Source organism: Lolium perenne, chromosome 3, assembly GCF_019359855.2.
Source record: "Lolium perenne isolate Kyuss_39 chromosome 3, Kyuss_2.0, whole genome shotgun sequence".
Lineage (NCBI taxonomy): Eukaryota > Viridiplantae > Streptophyta > Magnoliopsida > Poales > Poaceae > Lolium > Lolium perenne.
This window is the reverse complement of record NC_067246.2, coordinates 31,643,250-31,661,837: the sequence shown is the minus strand read 5'-3', so window position 1 is coordinate 31,661,837 and position 18,588 is coordinate 31,643,250. Positions and strand designations below refer to the sequence as shown.

The following is an 18,588-nucleotide window of genomic DNA, read 5'->3' as shown; positions in this document are numbered from 1 at the left end:
CCCATCGGGGGTCCCCCGGTGGGAATATGCCTCCATTTCAGCTTGGTTAGGTCATAGGTACATGTGGAAACAAGTATCATCCCATATGATCCCAAGTTTCTCTCCGGTTCACCTCCGAGGGAGTTCCCCCTATACATGCAGAATCTGCCTAAGTGTAGGAACCCCGGTCCGAGAAGACGGACACACCCGGGGGGTAGCATTGGATATAGAACCATCTCAAATCACTTTTGTGCATTCCATGTGGCACACACAAGTTTTGGGGCCATTCCCTAAATCCGATGCTCGATTTCTGACGAAACCCTAGTTCTGTTGACCGCGCGGTCTACCCCTTTGACTGCATCCCATCGGGGGTCCCCCGGTGGGCATATGCCTCCATTTGAGTTTGGTTAGGTCATAGGTACATGTGGTAACAAGGATCGTCCCATATGATCTCAAGGTTCTCTCCGGTTCACCTCCGAGGAAGTTCCTCCTATACATCCAGAATCTGCCTAAGTGTAGAACCCCATGTCCGAGAAGCCGGACACACCTGGGGGGTAGCATTGGATATAAAACGTCCTCAAATCACTCTCCGATCCTCGATTTCTGAGAAAACCCTAGACCGGGGTCCTGGCGGGGGATCTATACCGCCCTTATACATATATATAGGTTTCCCGCAAAGGGGTTCGCTAAAATAGCAGTGAGAAAGAAATAAACAAAAAAATGATTGGGATTAACAATTATATGGGTAATAATTATCTCTTTGATGCAAAAAAAAATGAAAAAATAAAAATGTGCATAATTGGCTGTGCCGACGGCCGTGGTTGTGCCGTGGGTCACCGTCGGCACAGCAGAAGGGGGACCCAACAGTCAGTCCCTGTGCCGATGGCCGCCGTTGCGCCGTGGGCTACCGTCGGCACAGTGTAGACGGCGCCGTGACAGTCTAACGGATGGGCCCGCCTATCAGCGCGTGTACCGACGGTCGTCGCTGTGCCGACGGTGACCTTCGGGCGCCAACTTCCTGTGCCGACGGTGACCGTCGGTGTAGCCAGCAGTGTGCCGACGGCCGACGTGCGCCGACGGTCAGCTCCGTCGCCGGTCGACGAGGGCCTCTGTGCCGACGGCCCCGACATTTGGCCGTCGGCACATAGGCTCGCCGTCGGCACATGCCGTCTCTCCCGTAGTTGCAACTACACCGGCGACGGTAACGGCACAAAGCGGGGCCCAACCATAACGGGGCCGAGGAAGAAGGTATCAGCGGTGTAGTAAAGGCGGAGGAGCTGGTGGTAGTGGACTTCGAGTTTTTCATGCGCGAGGTTTATGCGCCCGTATCGCTAGGACGACCAAGACAGCCTACCCATTAGTTTTTACAGGAGCTCTACACGTTTTGTATTAAGTTAAAAAGGAGGGGAAGAAACCCCAAAACAACAAACGAACCCACGTCATTGAAGGCACCTAAAACACATGGCTAGGTTACATCTCCCTAAGGCCTACCTCTACCAACAGCCCAGCTGTCCCAACAGGGGCCAACACACGCGCAGCCGTCGAACTGTGGGCATTGAACACCCGCTCGTTGTGCTCCAGCCAAAGAGCACGGAGGACAAGCATGATGATGGAGTTAGCCTCCTTCTGACGACTTGCCGGAAGGTGATCCATGGTTGCTGGCCACCGACCGTAGAGCTGACCGTTTGCCATGGCAAGGGCGAAAGGAAGAGCGACGATCACACCCGCCCAGACCACGGAGGAGAAGGAGGGAGATGTGAACGATGGTTTCGTCGTCGACGTTGCACATCGGGCAAGTGGTATGCGTGGCCATGCAGTGTCGTCGCATGAGATCAGCCGTGCAACATCTACCCCTGAGCGCTAGCCTATTGTCAAACTTACTATAAGGGGGCAAATGCGTTCCACACGTTTGCAGCTCCAGGGAGGGCCGTAGTCCCCTCGAAGAGCGTCAGGCATGGAGAACGCGAGGCGAAAGTACCGCCTGGAATCCACTTGCATGGGAAAGCGTCACGGTCGTGCCGATTAGCAGGCTTGACAAGGTTGGGCACCGCAGGCGTGATCGACGCCACTCAGAGGCCGTCTATCCACGGGTCTTGCCAGAACACGAGGGAGGGTCCATCAGCTACCGAGTCTAACAAAATGATGACATTTCCTCGAACTGAAGCATTCGCTGTTGCGACTTGGCAGGGGCATCCCCCAAACATTGCAACATATGCCGGTGTAACCTCATTTTGGCCAACCTGATGCACTTGCCTAGAGGCACGCCCATCAAGCAAGAGCAAGAACCGCGCTTGCCAACATACACGCCAACACACGGAACAAAATAAAACCCCAATAAGTGAAATTGCAAGAAACAGACAACGAAAAAAGCAAGAAATCGTAGAACAACGTCAAGAAAACAATGTAAGAAGAAAACATAAACAAACACCGCTCCTGCCCCTGGCACTCAATGTTGTTCCGGAGCTTGTCGGCCTCCGGGACAGGCAGCAAGCCGCACCCACCTACACTTATATTTTAGCCCATGGGGAGGTGCCTATTCGACAATACGGAAAGGCGTTCTCGTGGAGGACATGCACCTCCCCCAATGCATAGGCTGTAGGGCCGATTGCCACCGCAATTGGAGCATCCGGCTTTGTCGTCATTGTGCCGAGGTCGAGAGAGGCGGGGATGGCGAGAGAGACAATGAGGATGTGCATGAGAGCCGTGGCCCCATTTTTTTAGATTGCCAGGTAGGTGGAGTGACCGGGACACCATTAACACTGGCGTAGGAAGGTGAAATGTCATACATCAGGAACTGCCGTGATGTTTGTCATCTCGCTTGGGAAACCACCACGACGTGGTACACCACACCAGTAATTAATAGGCTGACCGACTCTTTTGTGTTGCTGCCAAGGAGGTCTATGTGGTCGATCTTACATGACGCGCGTTACCCATGCCCCAAGGCTGAGCCCTGATCTTCACGGTAGACATGGTAGTATTTGACACAATAATAGGCCACCCGCGCTACCGGCAGTCTTTAGGGCTGCCGCTGCGGCTTGTGTTTTGGTCCGACACCTGCATAGACCATTTGGGTGGGGGGTTTTCTGGCTGCCGGTGGAGATGCCCTAACAAGTAACAAAATCACTTCTTTTGCAGCAATAAAGTTGGGTATAACATAAAGGTAAGTCGGACGACAAAACTAGTTTTGCCCCAATTAGTTATGTGCTTTATGTTTCAAAAGTTCTTCTCGGAATAAAATTGTATCCTATGAGCCCAAGAATGGTATGTAATAGTGGATATTTCAGTTCTCATGAATGAGGGAAAATTTATATATTATGTAGCAGTGTTTAAACACATGTAACTAGACATGTAGAGTTACAAGAGGGCCTTCTAAGACTTTGAACGCAAAACTCCTTAACATCTGTAGGATCGTGACAGATATAGAGAGGGGAATAGCAGTACTGGGTATTGATCTGGAATAGGAGTTGGAGCACAGGTAGGCCACTGATTCAGCATGGAAGAAAACCCCATCTTCCGCATAGCTGGTGAGAGACAAACAATCCAGAACTGAAGAAGTAAGCTACGACGGGGAACTTAATTTCGAAGCATTATCGTGTATTATTGGTGATGAACACTGAACATAACTACTCTGCCCGGTCTATATAACATATCTGAATCCGCTAAAAGAATGATGCTTCAGTATTCATGGTACATGCCAGAGAAAAAGGAGGCCTGAAAAACAGAACACCCACCTACAAACTCCTACCGTACAAGTGACATGGTGAACAAAACTGAACACTCTTCATTGAATTCAGCAACTGAAAGGAAAATGAGTAGCAGAATGGCACCAAGCACACATTATTGCACCGTTAAACAACAGAAAAAAGATGCAGTCACACAGAAAGAGCAAACATAGCCTCTCAAAACAAAAAGAAAGAGCAAACATAGACACGGGAAATAGGGAAAGATTAGTGTCCGGAAATACAGTCGTGAATCATAGGATTTCTTCCATAGGATCCTCACTGGCCCGATAACCAGCGGATTGACCTTCCGCATGCGCGCCACTTGATCCTGATGGACCAGTAGCATGAGAAGTTAAAGGATCATCCCCATGCTCCACTCCTTTGCGGTGATGATCCACCTTCTGAAGTTTGGCTGCCAACGTCTCCATCCCCATGTAGTACTGTAGGAGCCATACATAGCTGAGGTACTCCGCGACCATGGCCAGACCCTTGGCATGCAGGTACCCTCTGCATCTAGCAGCAGAGAAACACATCATCTCCACCCACACGCCTTCGATCACATTCCACATCTTCTCTTCAGGCAGACCTGACAACACTTTGGCAATGCTCCAAGCGAGATGGGTAATGCCCCCCTGTTGTCGTTGGGTACCATCTGGAGGTGGAGATCCTCCCCCATCCACCGCAAAAATTATCCTCTGCGTAAGATCTCTTTCCTCCACAGGTGACTTGTCACCCACAGTGATGATACCCTTCAGTTCGTCATAGGCGGCTGTGAAAAGGTTCCTTCTAGTGCCTGCCATTAGCATCTCAGGATTCACATACAGTAGATACATCATGTAGTTGGACATTTCTCTGCACTGGACGGCCCCTTCGTGATGCTCAGATCCTCTGCACCAAGCAGGGCATGCATAAACACCAGGACATGAATCTTGCGTGCATTGAGTAGGAGATGCACCCGTGTCGATGTAGTAGCAGAAATCAGTGGCGAGATGCCAGAGGAGAACACTCTCGTCGAATGCACCCTCTAAGCTCCATCCCAGTTCCTGGTAGCATCCTTGCCGCTCAAGAGTAGACTGGCCCCTGTTGTCACTGAACTTCCTGTAAGTGGAAACATCACATATGTGGTGATGCCACCCGCTTTTAACATATTTGAGTACTGCCTTTGTAATCTTGAAGGATGAGCGGCAAGACTTCATGGGCCAACGTTGCTGAAGAAAGTCGGTGCATCCAATGTATCCCAGGATCGCCATCTTCTTGCAATGCTCTTTGTTGCGGACAAGGAGTCCTATAAGGTTGTATTGTGAAACCAGACCTTCTATAACCACAGCTTGCTGTGTTGACCGTCGATTTTCAGGGAGGTTTGTGAACATGTGTAGGACAAGGATGTAAATCTCTAGGACAGCCGTACAAGAGAGCAAGATAAATGTAACCACGACATCTTCTTTACTGTAAGCTTCTCTGTGACTCTGGTGGAAGAGGGCTATGGCTGCAAACGGAAGGTACATAGCTAATTGACGCACAACAACGTTGATCTGAAGAAAAAAGCTCACATTATCCGATTTATCCCTACCCCTTATAGGCATTACACTACTTAGAGGGAACATCTTTACTTTTGTATAGAGGAGTTCGAAGGTCTGACGGAGCCAAAATTGGAGCTTATTATGCGCATAGATGTCATTGAGCGTTGAGAAGGACAGTAGCATCCTTATCCGATCATCTGGGGATGGAGATGGAAGGTCTACAAATAGCTTATAAGGAGAAAAGTCCGCAGGCGTGACTGGTGTATCATTGGGCCCAGCTGAACTAGCTGCCTTTGCCTTTTCAATGAAATCTTCAAGCGGATCAATCTTGAGCTCAGGTGTGTCTATCGACCTCACAATAGGTTCGTCAGAGCTCACTAGGTTGTTAATGCTAGCTCTGCTGAGAGCCCAGGGCTTCTGGAAACATTTGAAGATACCCGGGATGAAGAGCAATATTGCTGCCTGCAGCAGCCTCTCGTCATCTCCTGGCCATGATTTGCAGAAGACGTAGACAGCCACGGTGACCTGAGACACCGAGGTGAGGAGGTGCCGCGTCCATAGCTCGTTGTCTTCGATGTTGTAGGCGGATATGCTGTCCTGTCCACCAAGATGTATGAGGAGGACAGGCGCCCACAACACCTCCAGGACACCGTGTCCACTATGCTTCTTCTGACGGTTGAAGAGGGTGGCAAGCGCATAGATTGCAATGGCATCGCTGCCGAGGTATGCTAGCCAAATGAGGAATTGTCTAAACCAGGAGGGTCTGATGGTTGACTTACGCACGACGGAAGCTACCAGGAGGATGCCCTGATTCAGCACGCTAGCAAGGACGAGGATGCGCAGCTGCCACAACTCCCACCATTGCACAGCACCTGAGACAGCCATTACCATTCTCTCTCTCCCTTCTTCCCTCTCTCTCCCCGTCTCTCTCTCCGGCCCTCTCTCTCTCATAGTACCTTGCTCGGGCTTTATTCCTGGCTCTGGCAAGGGCATCTTTCCATCTTTTTCTCCTTCATTTTTATTCCGGTAGAAGCAAGGCATCACTGATTTACTGTGCATACATTCATGTTGTTCTCTACTTTTCTCTTTTTTACCTTTTTCCCTTTTTTTCTTGTCTGCTGGTGAACGTTGTTGGCTTTATGAACAGAAATGAAGTAACGTATGAAGGAAACTTAGAGTAATCGTGTATTCTTGATGATGGTAATCAACGAACAAAAATGCCCCTTCACCAAAAAATACAGTTCATAATTAACTGCTATTCATATTTGTGAACACATGAACGGTTTGGAACCTATTTATATTGCTATTACGATTCATATTCTAAAATGCAATTTTGTATCTGAAATTTGCGCCGAATATGTACTTCAATAACCATGCTTCTACAGGTAAACGATAGTACTGCTGAAGTTGATTGGAAACTTACTGCACTAGAAATGCTGTTGGATGGGGCCCTGTAGCCTCGAGACGTTGGATCGTGCGCCGCCTAGTCTCGAGACTTTTGATCGCGCCTATGGCCGTATCAGGAAGTAGTCTAAGTAGTCCACTCCAACGTGCATGATGCATGCATATCTGGAAGTTCTAGGCATGTAGGAGTTAGACTTTTTTTTTTTTTTGAAACGAGGCAAAAGCTTTGCCTTTCATTGATATAGGAGAAAAGAGTTGGCCCGTTTATGAGGAAAACTGGCCGAAAAACCGTTACAACACGACACCACACGCCAGCCCCGAGGCTGCGCTCCACACGGGTCGACGACCAAACAGGTCGACACCACACCTCAACGCAACAGGTGGAGGCGAAAGACCGGAGACATCGCTCCCAACTACCACGCCGGCCCCGAGGCCGCGCCCCTCCTGGCCGAAGACGAGCCCGCCTCCGCCGAACCACCAAAACACTCCGCAAGACCCTCAGTCCGGTGGACGTCCAAAGCGCGGCCCCAAGAGGCAAAGCGACACAAGAGCGCCGCCCACGCTCGATCCCGCTAAGGATCAAGGGTTTCCCCCGGAGAACCCGGGCGGAGATCAGAAACACCCGCTTCGATGACGCCTTCAAGAAGGAAGCGGCGCCCACGGGCGTCACCGTCGTCGGTCCTGGCCTTTCGCCAAGACAAAGCTTTCGCCTAGCAGGGAGTCCCAAGACCTCGCGCCCGCCCAAACAAGGACCGGCACAAGCCACCAACTGCAACCACCGCAACGCGACCCCCGGAGAGACGCCGCACGTACCCCACCTCGCAGCCTCAAAAAGCTCGACTCCTCGCAGCAACTTCATGGCCAACCCCTAGCCGCCTTCGCGCTACACAACCTGTAGCCATCGGAGAACCGCCGAAGAGCGCCGTGGGCGCAGCCGGAACGCCACATAGAGGGGACGCCGACCAACACCGACACGAGGCCTGAAGACGAACGCCGAAGACCGCAGACTTGCGCAACGAACACAACAACATGGCCGCCACCCCGCCATCCAGAACCGCGCCCTCCCCAACAGCAACGACGGAGCAGACCAGGAAGAAGAGCCACGCCGCATCCCCGGCGACCACGACCGAGCCCGCGCGGACAGGGGTGAACCCGGGCCAGCCCGCCGGAGCCCATCTGGGCTCGAGCGCCCGCCGCAACGCCTGCGCCGCTGCACCACCGCCAAGCTCCGCCACGCCCGCACCGCTCCCCGACCGCGCGTCGTCACCACCGCCGGCGCACAGCCCGCCAGAGCCCATCTGGGCCCGAGCGCCGCTGCTCCACCGCCGAGCTCCGCCACGCGAGCGCCGCCGCAAGCCACCGCCGCTCCCCGACCGCGCGACGTCCCTGCCGCCGCCGCCCGGCCACCGGACCCGCCGCCCGCCGCCCCGCCCCGCCCCGCGCCCGACGAGCTCCCTCTCGCCAGGGGACGCGGGGGGAGAGGAAAAACCGCCCCGCCGCCACCTTCCCCGGGGGGCGCGCGGCTTTGCCGGCCCCCCTCCGGCGGCGGCGAAGCAGGGAGGAGAGGTGGCGGGGGTTAACTGGCGCGGCGGCTAGGGTTTCCCCCCCGGTCGCCAGAGGAGGGCGACGCGGGGGGCGTGAGAGGAGTTAATTTTTTACGCGGGGGGCGTGGCGGGAGTTAATATTTTTTTTTTAACCCAACTTAGGATGTGGATGCATGCATTCAGGATGTGGGACTGAACCGAGAAGGTTTGACCTACGTCATTTAGCCCACTTCGGTTGGAATAGTGTGCTTTACAATAGTATTTTTATGCTTTGTCTAAAACTATGTTACAAAAGCATAATAGTATTATTAATTTGTCTGTGTGCACTGGGTCAAAAATATCTTGAAAATGTATCGATGATGATAATATCATACAGCTTCTCCAAGGCTCCAACCAATGGAATGCCGGTGAGGACATATATAGTATCTCGAAGTTGACTTTTTTTCTTCTTCTGTGTGTTTTGATAAATACCCGTGTTCAGTGATAAGTCAAATCAGACATTTTCCACCAAGTAAAATGTGATTCACGAAAACATTCTCAACACGAGAGCGTGAGACCTTCTTATGTCGGGCTTTTGCCAACACATGAGCAGCAGCAGCTCATATAGCCGGATCTTCTAGTGCGGCAGTGGAGAAGTTATTGATCCGCGGATATGCCGCCTTTTCGTCCAGCTGGTCTTGAGTCCATATCAACATCTTCAACAGGCTAGGGAGCTTTGGATCTGCCATATGTAAACATTAGGATTAGGATCGATGATTTTCAATAAAGCCAAACTCTGGCACTAGTATCATAGCAGTTTGAAAGAGCCTAAACACCACGCAAAACTTTGAATCTGTTTTCGATGTACGAAAGGAACATCAAAAAGCAACACATCATGCATCACTAAGGTCCAAAATTTAAATTCCAGTGTTACATCGAGTTTTGATTTCAACAGCACATATCAACAAGATTTTAAACAATATCCCTATGCAGTTATATGACCAATGTTTATCAGTATGTTCTATATTTATCGCTGGTCACACATGATCAGCTTAAGTACTTGTTTTGAGCATTGCAGTACCTGATTATAGTGATATGTAAATATGTAACCTTCTGATTAGTTCAGTTATAAAATACATCATGTCTCACACTCTCACTACATAGTTCTAGATTAACATATTTCTCAAAGGAAAAAATTGTTCTAGATTAATACATACACTTGTCAGTCTCAATTTAGTTTACCAAACGGTGCTTATTGTAGAGTAAGAAGTTTGCTATCATTTCATATGGCTCAAGCATGCAGGTACACCTTAGTGGCGTAAAATCGTAAAATTTATACTCCCATGTGCTAACTGGTAGTTGGTACTTACCTTTCTCATGACTTTGACTTGTAAGAATTGCAGCATTGACTTCATTTGCCGTCTTCAGGCGGTGAGAAACATCCAACAATTCCCCATATGGACAGTTTTCTGCATCTTCAAAAAGCAAAAGTGCTACTGTTTTCTCTATTTCCTTGAGAAAGGCTTGCTGCAAAATTCCCAAAAATTCAGAAGCAGTAACATCAAAGCATGGTCTTAACAGAAGTGCTACAGTTTTGTAATACAGTGGTACTGTATTACAAAAACAACAAAACAAAAACCAAGATAACTGGAGGAACTGCATTGTGATTGATATAGGTTTGAACCCTGAATCCTAACTGAAGTAAGAGAAATAATTTTACTGTAAATTACATTTTTCTCGCCTCTTGGTGCAAGTTCTTGTTGAGCAAATTCCAAAGCTTCACTTATTTTCCCCACACGAATCAACTCTATCAGCTTTTGCTGCAGCAGATGGAAGTATACTTGGGGATTTCTCTCCAGAATCTGCATGTTATAATTCGAGTCAAGAAACAAGTTTCAAATCTAATGAAGTCTTTAATAGGAAAAAATGCCTTCTACGCATGGATGGGGCCACATCCTATTCTAAACCACCAGCTTTATATAGTATACAATAAACACAACTTCACTCAGCAGTATACAAACACTATTTGTATATACTTTGCGGCAACAAAAGAGGCCGGCACATATAATTTTCTCAATCAAACAAAGATTTACTTTCTGGCACGCACATGTATAAGTTCCATGTAGAAAAAGAGCAACTTATAAACGAAAAACAAGTATTGTTTCGATGATGAGGCTTTAATAGATATACAGGCATACATCGAAGTACTCATAACTGCTCGACTTTTCAGACAGTCGAACGTCCAAACCTAAACTAAAAATTGGTACAAACAGAGGCAGAGAGCCGAACCGTGGGGTTAAGATCGTTCATCTTGTCGATCGCCTCCTGGACGTTCCCCGACTGAACCGCCCTCTTCATCTCCATCCGATCCGTGATGGTCGCCAGGTCAATGTCGGCTAATATAAACAAACAAAACACCATCAATCACTTCAGTGTCCAATTTTCTATCAAACTGAAGTAGGTTTGGGGCTCGATGTAAGCAGCGTGCAGGCAAGGCGTACGATACATACTTTGGGTGCCGGACTCGAGGCGGAACCGGTCGGCGGCGTCGACGAAGCCCTCGGTGACGAGGAAGTTCATGACGAGCCGGTCCATGTCCTCCTTGCGGATCTTCACGTCGCGTAGCTTCCGCTCCCACTCGTCCCGCGTCACCACCTTCTTCGAGGACGCCATGGAGGGGGAGTAGACCGCACCGCGATGGCGGCGAAGACGGAACGGCAATGGCGGCGGCGCCGCACGTGAGAGGGAGGGCGTCGGCGGTGAGGTATGTAGGGCGGACAGTAAGAGATAAATTTTCGTTAGATTTCCGAAAATATTGACGTCCGAAATTGGTGTAGGCCTAAATAACAGACATTATGAGACACGCCACGAAAAAAATCTTGTAGCAGGACTCTGTGGATTTTGTTACGAGTAATCAAGACAAATACATCGTCAATCAGCAAAGCCACAATAAAACTCGGTCAATCATCTACCCAAAGCCACAATAAATCAGGCCCAGCCCATTACCCGTCAGAGACGCCTTGAAAGGCAATATTCCACCAATGTGTTGACCAACAACATTAGACTATGAGAACGGTGTAGGTTATTAGATAGTACCTCCGTTTTAAGGAACTAGTTAAAGTGCCCGTGCGTTGCCACGGGAAAACAAGACATGACGATAGTTGATTTTTAAATACCCACACATTCCCCCTCTCCCTCGTATAAAGACCAGCATGCTCTATTTCTATCTGTTTTTAACCTTTTTCACTCTATCATGTGTCTCATTCTCTCGTGCTTAGTCTAGGGACTACCCATCATTTTATCCATCTTTGGAGAAGACAATTATGAAAAAGTTCAATACGTAAGCATAGTCAATAATAAGAAATGTTTTGTTGACCCTAAGTCTAAAGTTGTTCTAAAAAGTGTAAGGGTGTGTTCGGTTTGGGGATGGGGTGGAATGGAATGGAACCATTCCATTCCACTGGCACGGAACCGTTCCATCCCTGTGTTCGGTTTGGAATTTTTTTTTTATCACGGAACGGTTCAATCCTTGTGTTTGGTTTTAGAATGGGATGAGAATGGAATGAAATGGGTGAGATAGTCACCCGATTAATTATTCTAAACTCGATTAATTATTTGCTAAACTTGATTAATTATTGCTAAACTTAATTAATTATTGCTAAACTTAATTAATCAGCATGTGACAGTCACCCGTTCCACCTCGTCCGGCCGAATCGGAGGAACCACTTCATTCCGGATCTAGAGGGAATATTCCATTTGGAGAAACCACTTCATTCCATTCCAGTTTGCAACCGAACGCAGGAACGGGCTCTAGGTGCAGAACGGTTCCATTCCGTTCCACCCCATCCCCAAACCGAACACACCCTAAGAATCTTGAACAAGAATGCTAAATGCAAGCAATAGGAAATATACATTAAAAATTAAGGAAAAGGTATTATATAACATATACAAAACTATATTAACAATTTTTTGAATAAAATATAGTATTTTTTAAGAATATTCTATCACTATTCCTTGTTTACTTCCTCTCTAAGTGTCCATTTGAAGGCCCATGCGTTGCCGGACCCTCAATTCTATTTTTTACATGGGTACTGAACTTTTGTACAAGTATAAGCAGAATCATATGAGATAGGAATTTTGTTACAGGTGCTTAGAGTCAAACTAAACTACAATTCATTTTAGGAAGTAAGAAGAGGCAAAACAATCCATATCTATCTTTGTAAGCTCATAGCGTCGTGTAGGTACAATGGCTAAACTTGATGCCTCAACATATAACAATTATGGGCTGACAACAAAAATGACATGATTCCAAGTGAAATAGGAAAGTTGGCTAGCAAAAAAAGTGTGGATTTGCACAAGTCAATACTCAGATATGAAATGAATAGAATCCTTAGTATTTGTATATGTATTAATAAGCTTGAGGAGAGGTTGAGTCCTGATGTTCTTCAATAGGTCTTCAAACTAATTGTTCTAATGCTCTGGCAAATACTGATAACATTTTAGAAGAATCAGTGAACCAAAATGAAGAGTTCACGATTGCTGCAGACGAGGGAAATCATCTGTTTCAAGTTGCAACCTAAACTTCGTACAATAGAATTAGTGACATCCTTTTATGTATTTCAACATATGTCAAAACACCACGGCGTGAAATACCTATTTTCTGGTGTGCACCACTCCTAGTCTCCAACTATATTGCTTCCCTATTTTATTTCATTTTCCACCCTCCGCGTAGCAAAGTACCTTCTTAGCTTCGCAGAATATTAGCCTCTCCGAATAGTCATCCGACCAGTCACGATTTAATGCGACAACCAATCTCCGAATCTAAGTTTGTAAAAACAGCAAGAATGGAGATTGTAGGAATGAAAGAAGGGTTATATACCTCTGAAGAATTTTCAACACGATGCCCAATAGTCATCCGACCATTCACGACAGGGCCTCCCTCAAGCTCTACAGGCTTTTATAATATATAAGCATTGAGCAATTTCATTCTGTGAAAGATGCTATTGCATATCGGCTTCAAAATTCAAACCAATACGAAAATATTTGTAAAATTCACCGATGACTGTAAAACCTTCCTGCAGTTGCCAAGAGCATCACATAATGCTATATTCATTTGTTGTCTCTATCTCAAGATTTGGAGGCATGTATAATATAACAATATTTCAGTTCTAAATAAGTAATTCTGAGCAATAAATGCCTTTCATGGTTACATATATTTCTCAAACATTGACACAGGTCTTGGTCTGAACCACTAAGGATGCACTGGATCTGGTCTCAGTCGGCCTCACCCATAACACCTCGACGTCCAGCAGCGCTGCAGCAAACGTTTTGCTTGTGTTAAACGATAAGAAAAGCAAGGAACAAGCAAAATTAAATGGAAAAATTGGAGGCTCTCATATGAGGAAAAAATCGCCCATGCTCCAGGCAACCATGGCGCGAGCGCTGCGGCCATTGCATTCAGGCTTTCTCCTCATGGACTGCCACCTCTGCATCTCCCAACAAACAATGTCGCGCAATAGAGAGACCATGAACAGAGGGGGGAAATAGGAAGAAAATCACCTCACCAAACTTGCTATCAGCTGCACGCGCTGGTATACGGAGTGACAGTCCCTGCGCCTCACGTGTGGATCTGACCACCACTCCGTCGCGGAGTCGCCCATCGTTCGCGCACAATTCTGCCCGGCAACTGCCTGACAGCCACCCCTCCTTGCGCTGTCCTAGCCTGACTGCTACAACTGACCACCACTCCGTCGTGGCGTCATCCCGCATCGCTCGATTCCGCGCGGCGATCTGCACACAGACATCAAACAACGTAGGTAGAGATGGCAAAACCTAGTAGAGAGATGAGGAGATGCTCACCTTGGCGTCATAGGCACCTCAAGCGAGTGCACAAGGGCATCCAGTGCGGACGAGTCGACGAGCAGCGCGAGGAGGCAGTGCTCCTCCCCTCCTCGTCCAGAGTGCTCTCAGGGTACCTAATAATATTTGTTATTCTTCAACAACTCGTAATATATAAGCAACATTTGGAGGATACCAGTTATAATTCTAACAATATATATGCAACACCACCAAACAGTGTAAGTGCAAATACACCCAATGAATTCATTCCAGAGAAGCATTCCTGTAAGTTTAGTGCTCCTCAACCAGTATCCCATGGATTGGGTACCCTGAGAGCACTATGCACTGATTGAGAGTATGAGTATACAGGTTCTGGTTCTCACCTAAATTTGATAATAGCTATGACACTCTTCTTTAGATGAGAACCACAGCTGAACCTGCACTTCACCGAAGTATATGAAGCTAATCCAATCTACCCACTTGCTGAATAGACAAAAAAAGAGTCACCATATACCTTCTAGAATTTTAGTCATCAAGGAAATTAGCTCAAAATGACTCTTACCAAACGGGGAGCTACAACCGCTGGATAATTAATCTTTGCAACACACACACCATTAATTAACCTTTGAACATAAGCAGACATGCTTCGACATCTAAAGAAACTTCCTCTCTCAGTGGAAAATCTTTCAACAATATCCTGATCACCTGTACAAAGCAATACAACACCATCTTTAGTATGCAGAATTTCGAGCAAAATGAGATCAATGGCGCCGAAGAATGAAGCAAGCTTGATACAGCATGTACTCTGAAACAAAAGAAGTCTAGTGGGCTATTAAAATTAAATATTTCTAGAGATATTTCTTTATCATCCGTTGCAAAACTCTACACTACATTTAAAAACACCATAGTTCAGTTTAAATCGTATTTTTTTAGTCAACTCAGAGCATACTGAAATTGCATCTATGTTTCCATATCTATATATTTAAAAAAATTATGGATACAAACAAAGGAGATGTGCAAAGATGCCATTGACTAATTAAGAAAAAAGCTCTCTTTTAAGACAACATGACGAGTTCATGGGATTTGGGCTGACGAACTATAGAGGGTTACGTAGGATCAAAAGAAATAGAAAAGGTGGATTACCTTCAGTAGAAAATATTCCGTAAGAAGATATTCTTCTGCAAACATTTAACTATTCCAATGTTGTAGTAAATAAATTGTGTTACAGATCATATGCATTGGTACCTAATACTTGGCTTTTTAATAAAAACAAATACATATCTTTACTGAATATTTGTGTATGTCCAAGATGCGATCTAATAGTTGGAACCACACAAAGCATATTGGCCCAAATAAGGAGTAACTGAGAACCAAGCTAAAAAAAGATATTGATTCCTTTCTCCTATTGCTTAGGCAAAAGACATACATGGAAAATGAACAACCAATTGGTACCAGAGCTTGCAACACATACAAACCTGAAAGGGCCAATGTCAGCATGAACACAACCTTGAATTTTGCATAGTAAAACCAATTTCCAATTAAATTTTGTCAATACTCTTAACCAGCATGACCCTGACCTAAAATCTTCTAAATCTCATAGAAAAATGAAGTCAGGGATGAGAGTGACAAGGAGCAACCTGGAACCAAGCAAGGAACAGAACATCACGCTCTACCTACCGGCAAATGTAACTGAGTACCGCTTGTTGGAAGTCAGGATGCGGAGCGAGCAGGACATCCAGCGACAAACGCAAGGCATGGTTGAAACTTTAACCGCAACTGTCGACATTCACTTCAGTACCTTGGTGTGGGCATCTGGTCGCCATGAAAGATCATTGGGACAGCGGAGTTCCAAGAGTTGACACCATCTGGTGGTATTCCCATATTGATATGGTGGATAGCATGAACACAGTCGATGGGGAACTGAAGTGTGGTGCAGACGTGTTGCCGAATATTCAGCCGCGATACATATGGTATGCTATGACTGGAACAAACAACGATTAAAAGCAGTGAACAAGTATTTTTTAGTCAATGAGGCTATATCATAGGCACATATTGTCTATCCACATAAATTCTGATTTAGATCGTTATGGGAACCTACACTATCCATCTTACTGCTATGTTTTTTTACTGGTGTGAGTATGCAATTTATAAATCTGGAAAATTAGTCTGCACATATACTTAGGCTTATGCATATTCATTTATACATTAAGGATGACCACCTATCTGACATAACAACAAACACATAAATTAAGAGCCACTTCTTGAACCAAGCCTCAAAGGGAGCATTGGACGGAGGATGTTTGCTTAATATCTGAACTGCAGTAGGAAAAAGTATGCGATCCTTCAAAGGAAATTTTTCAAAACATCAATTAAATTTAGTTTTGTTGCCCTTGTCCCCCTCGACATACTCGCATTTTAACTTACGGTAAAACCAGCTGCAAATTCACACTCAATTCCAATTCCAGAACATTAATGCAAATCATGGCCACGAGGCAAGCATGGAGGGAAGCAAATTGGCGGCTGCTCTCCTCTTCTAGATGAAGAACATTAATGCAGATCACGTAACAGCTTAGTTATGTATCATAGATCAACCGGTAGAAAAGATTGTTAATGAAGAACAAAACTCTTTCAATTAGCTATAAATTAGGTTACTAAAACAATTATACAAACTAACCTGAAGGTTCTTGGTTCCCAATATATCCTTTTATATCAATGTAAAAAGGTCAATAGCTCCCAGGAAAACGTGACTTGAGATCATCAGTGGGCTTGCTTGTATACTAACAGACTGGTTAGCAATTCGTCAAACACCTTGAGGGCATATCTGGAGGTCTGGAACGAAGTATCTAGGTTAATTACCAGATGTAGCAAGCGCGGAGCCCTGGACGAGGATGATGGCGCTGAGGCCCAGCACGGGAAGATGAATGTGCTCTCTCGGTGGCCTATCTCTGCCCCACCTCCTCCGTCGACGGACCCTTCCCCTCACCGTCGAGGTTGAACCACGCCCAGTCCGCTGCTGCTCGAATACCAACGCACAAGATGGGGCGGTGGGCGAGATAGAGGGCTGGGTTGACCTCGAGATGGAGCGGCCGGCGGCTGGGGTGGGGGCAGAGCGTCATCTTGGAGGCCATCAAGCAGGCGCTGACGATGGGGAACCCACAGAGGACGAATCCGCTGGAGGAGACACCGCGGCATCCATCGATCCACTCGAGGACGATGCGCTCCGGGTCGTCGAAGGCGGCGCGTCGCGATGGAGGCAGGCGACGATACAGAAGATGGGGAACAACAGGCGGCGAGGCGAGGAGCCTTGGCGGGGAGGGGGGCGAGGACGGGATCCTTGGCGTGCGTGCGGTGAAGCACGGCCCATGTTTGCCGCGGCCCATAGGCGTGTGCGGGACGGGATTAGCACGAGGACGACGAAACGTTGGTCGTAGTGGGAGGTGGCAGAATGGGGAACATGTTCCTCCTTTTTAAGTAGTGTAGATAAGGCGTCATCGATTTACGTGTTTTTTGTTTGACGAAAAATTACTTTAAATAGATAAACATTATTTGTATCAAATTAGTATCATTAAAAAATGATTTTCAATATGAATCCAACAATACTAATTACTCCCTCCGTCTAAAAATAGGTATCTTAATTTTATCTAGATACGGATGTATCTCTAATTAAAATGCATCTAAATACGTCTGTATCTAGAAAAAAAATGAGACATCAATTTTTAGACGGAGGGAGTACTTATAATATAATCAAGATTGATCAATTTTTATGGTCAAAGTTTGTTTTGGAACATGCGTGCGCCTTATTCTTTGAAACGAGGTAGTACAATAAAGCGATACCACCAAGAAGAGAACGGTGCAAATGCACCGTGATCACCTGATACACAAGGTCCTAGGTTTTCACCCTAAGACTGAGGCCCAAGGTGAGGTATATAATTAAAGGCTTCATGTTGGACTCTCTATGTAGGGAAACAACACCGCAAGTGTCATCATGGTCGGCACCGGTTGATAAGGTATTAACTTGTCAATGCCTACAAATTGTAGACTAGGGTTTAGTTGGAAGTAGAGGGAAAGTAGATCTCGAAGGTTCAGACGGAAAAGTACTCGACTATTAAAAAACTAGGGTTGCGTTGGCAATAGAATCGATCCTTTCTTTATCCCTCGACTCCCCTTTATATAGGAGGTGGAGCGGATGGTTTCGTGATACACAAGTTACAGAGTTCGGGAGACTATTTGAGTCCGTCCCGTAATAGTTACAAGTCAATATTCCTAATACAATTCTATCTTTCCAAACTATCTCCCGACTGGACTTCCGGGCTTTATAAACTTTGGATCATGGGCCTTCAGTAAAACCCCGGGTATCATCTTCGGCAGGCCCATTGGGGATGCCTATGTCAGTAGCCCCCGAGATTTTGCTTGAATCAGAAAATCAAGGAAAAATCTCCAACTTTACAATTACCATAATCTAGTTAACACATATCTTTAACAAAACAATCGTATATTGTACACGGATAAAGGTAATTGGGGCTAGTTCATCTGACGGATCAGGTACTAGTTAACTGCTCTTGCGGCAATCCACCAAAACCTACTTCAAGATCACGTCCCTGG

At 46.5% G+C, this 18,588-nt stretch overlaps 2 protein-coding genes and 1 long non-coding RNA gene across 18 annotated transcripts; all 3 read right to left on the bottom strand.

Annotated features, from left to right (window-relative positions):
• Window positions 1-3,855: 3,855 nt before the first annotated feature.
• Window positions 3,856-6,106, bottom strand: LOC127339101 (uncharacterized). Its single transcript, XM_051364998.2, has one exon. The coding sequence runs from the start codon at window positions 6,104-6,106 to the stop codon at window positions 3,953-3,955; it is 2,154 nt and encodes a 717-aa protein (XP_051220958.1). The 3' UTR covers window positions 3,856-3,952.
• A 2,399-nt stretch (window positions 6,107-8,505) lies between these two features.
• Window positions 8,506-10,951, bottom strand: LOC127338075 (protein GID8 homolog). The gene is made up of 5 exons (XM_051364333.1): window positions 10,659-10,951; window positions 10,438-10,544; window positions 9,879-10,010; window positions 9,519-9,675; window positions 8,506-8,890 (listed from the first exon to the last, which is right to left on the bottom strand). The coding sequence occupies exons 1-5, from the start codon at window positions 10,819-10,821 to the stop codon at window positions 8,769-8,771; spliced, it is 681 nt and encodes a 226-aa protein (XP_051220293.1). The 5' UTR covers window positions 10,822-10,951; the 3' UTR covers window positions 8,506-8,768.
• Window positions 10,952-13,211: 2,260 nt separating this feature from the next.
• Window positions 13,212-17,405, bottom strand: LOC127340823 (uncharacterized). 16 transcript variants are annotated; one of them, XR_007874922.1, is made up of 7 exons: window positions 15,664-17,405; window positions 15,413-15,461; window positions 14,549-14,691; window positions 14,370-14,469; window positions 14,008-14,123; window positions 13,708-13,938; window positions 13,212-13,462 (listed from the first exon to the last, which is right to left on the bottom strand). It is a non-coding gene; the product is annotated as an uncharacterized lncRNA (long non-coding RNA). The 16 variants fall into 16 exon arrangements; XR_007874917.1 differs by having other exon boundaries at window positions 14,549-16,519; window positions 16,661-16,763; window positions 16,843-17,405; XR_007874916.1 differs by having other exon boundaries at window positions 14,549-15,967; window positions 16,661-16,763; window positions 16,843-17,405.
• Between the last annotated feature and the right edge of the window lie 1,183 nt (window positions 17,406-18,588).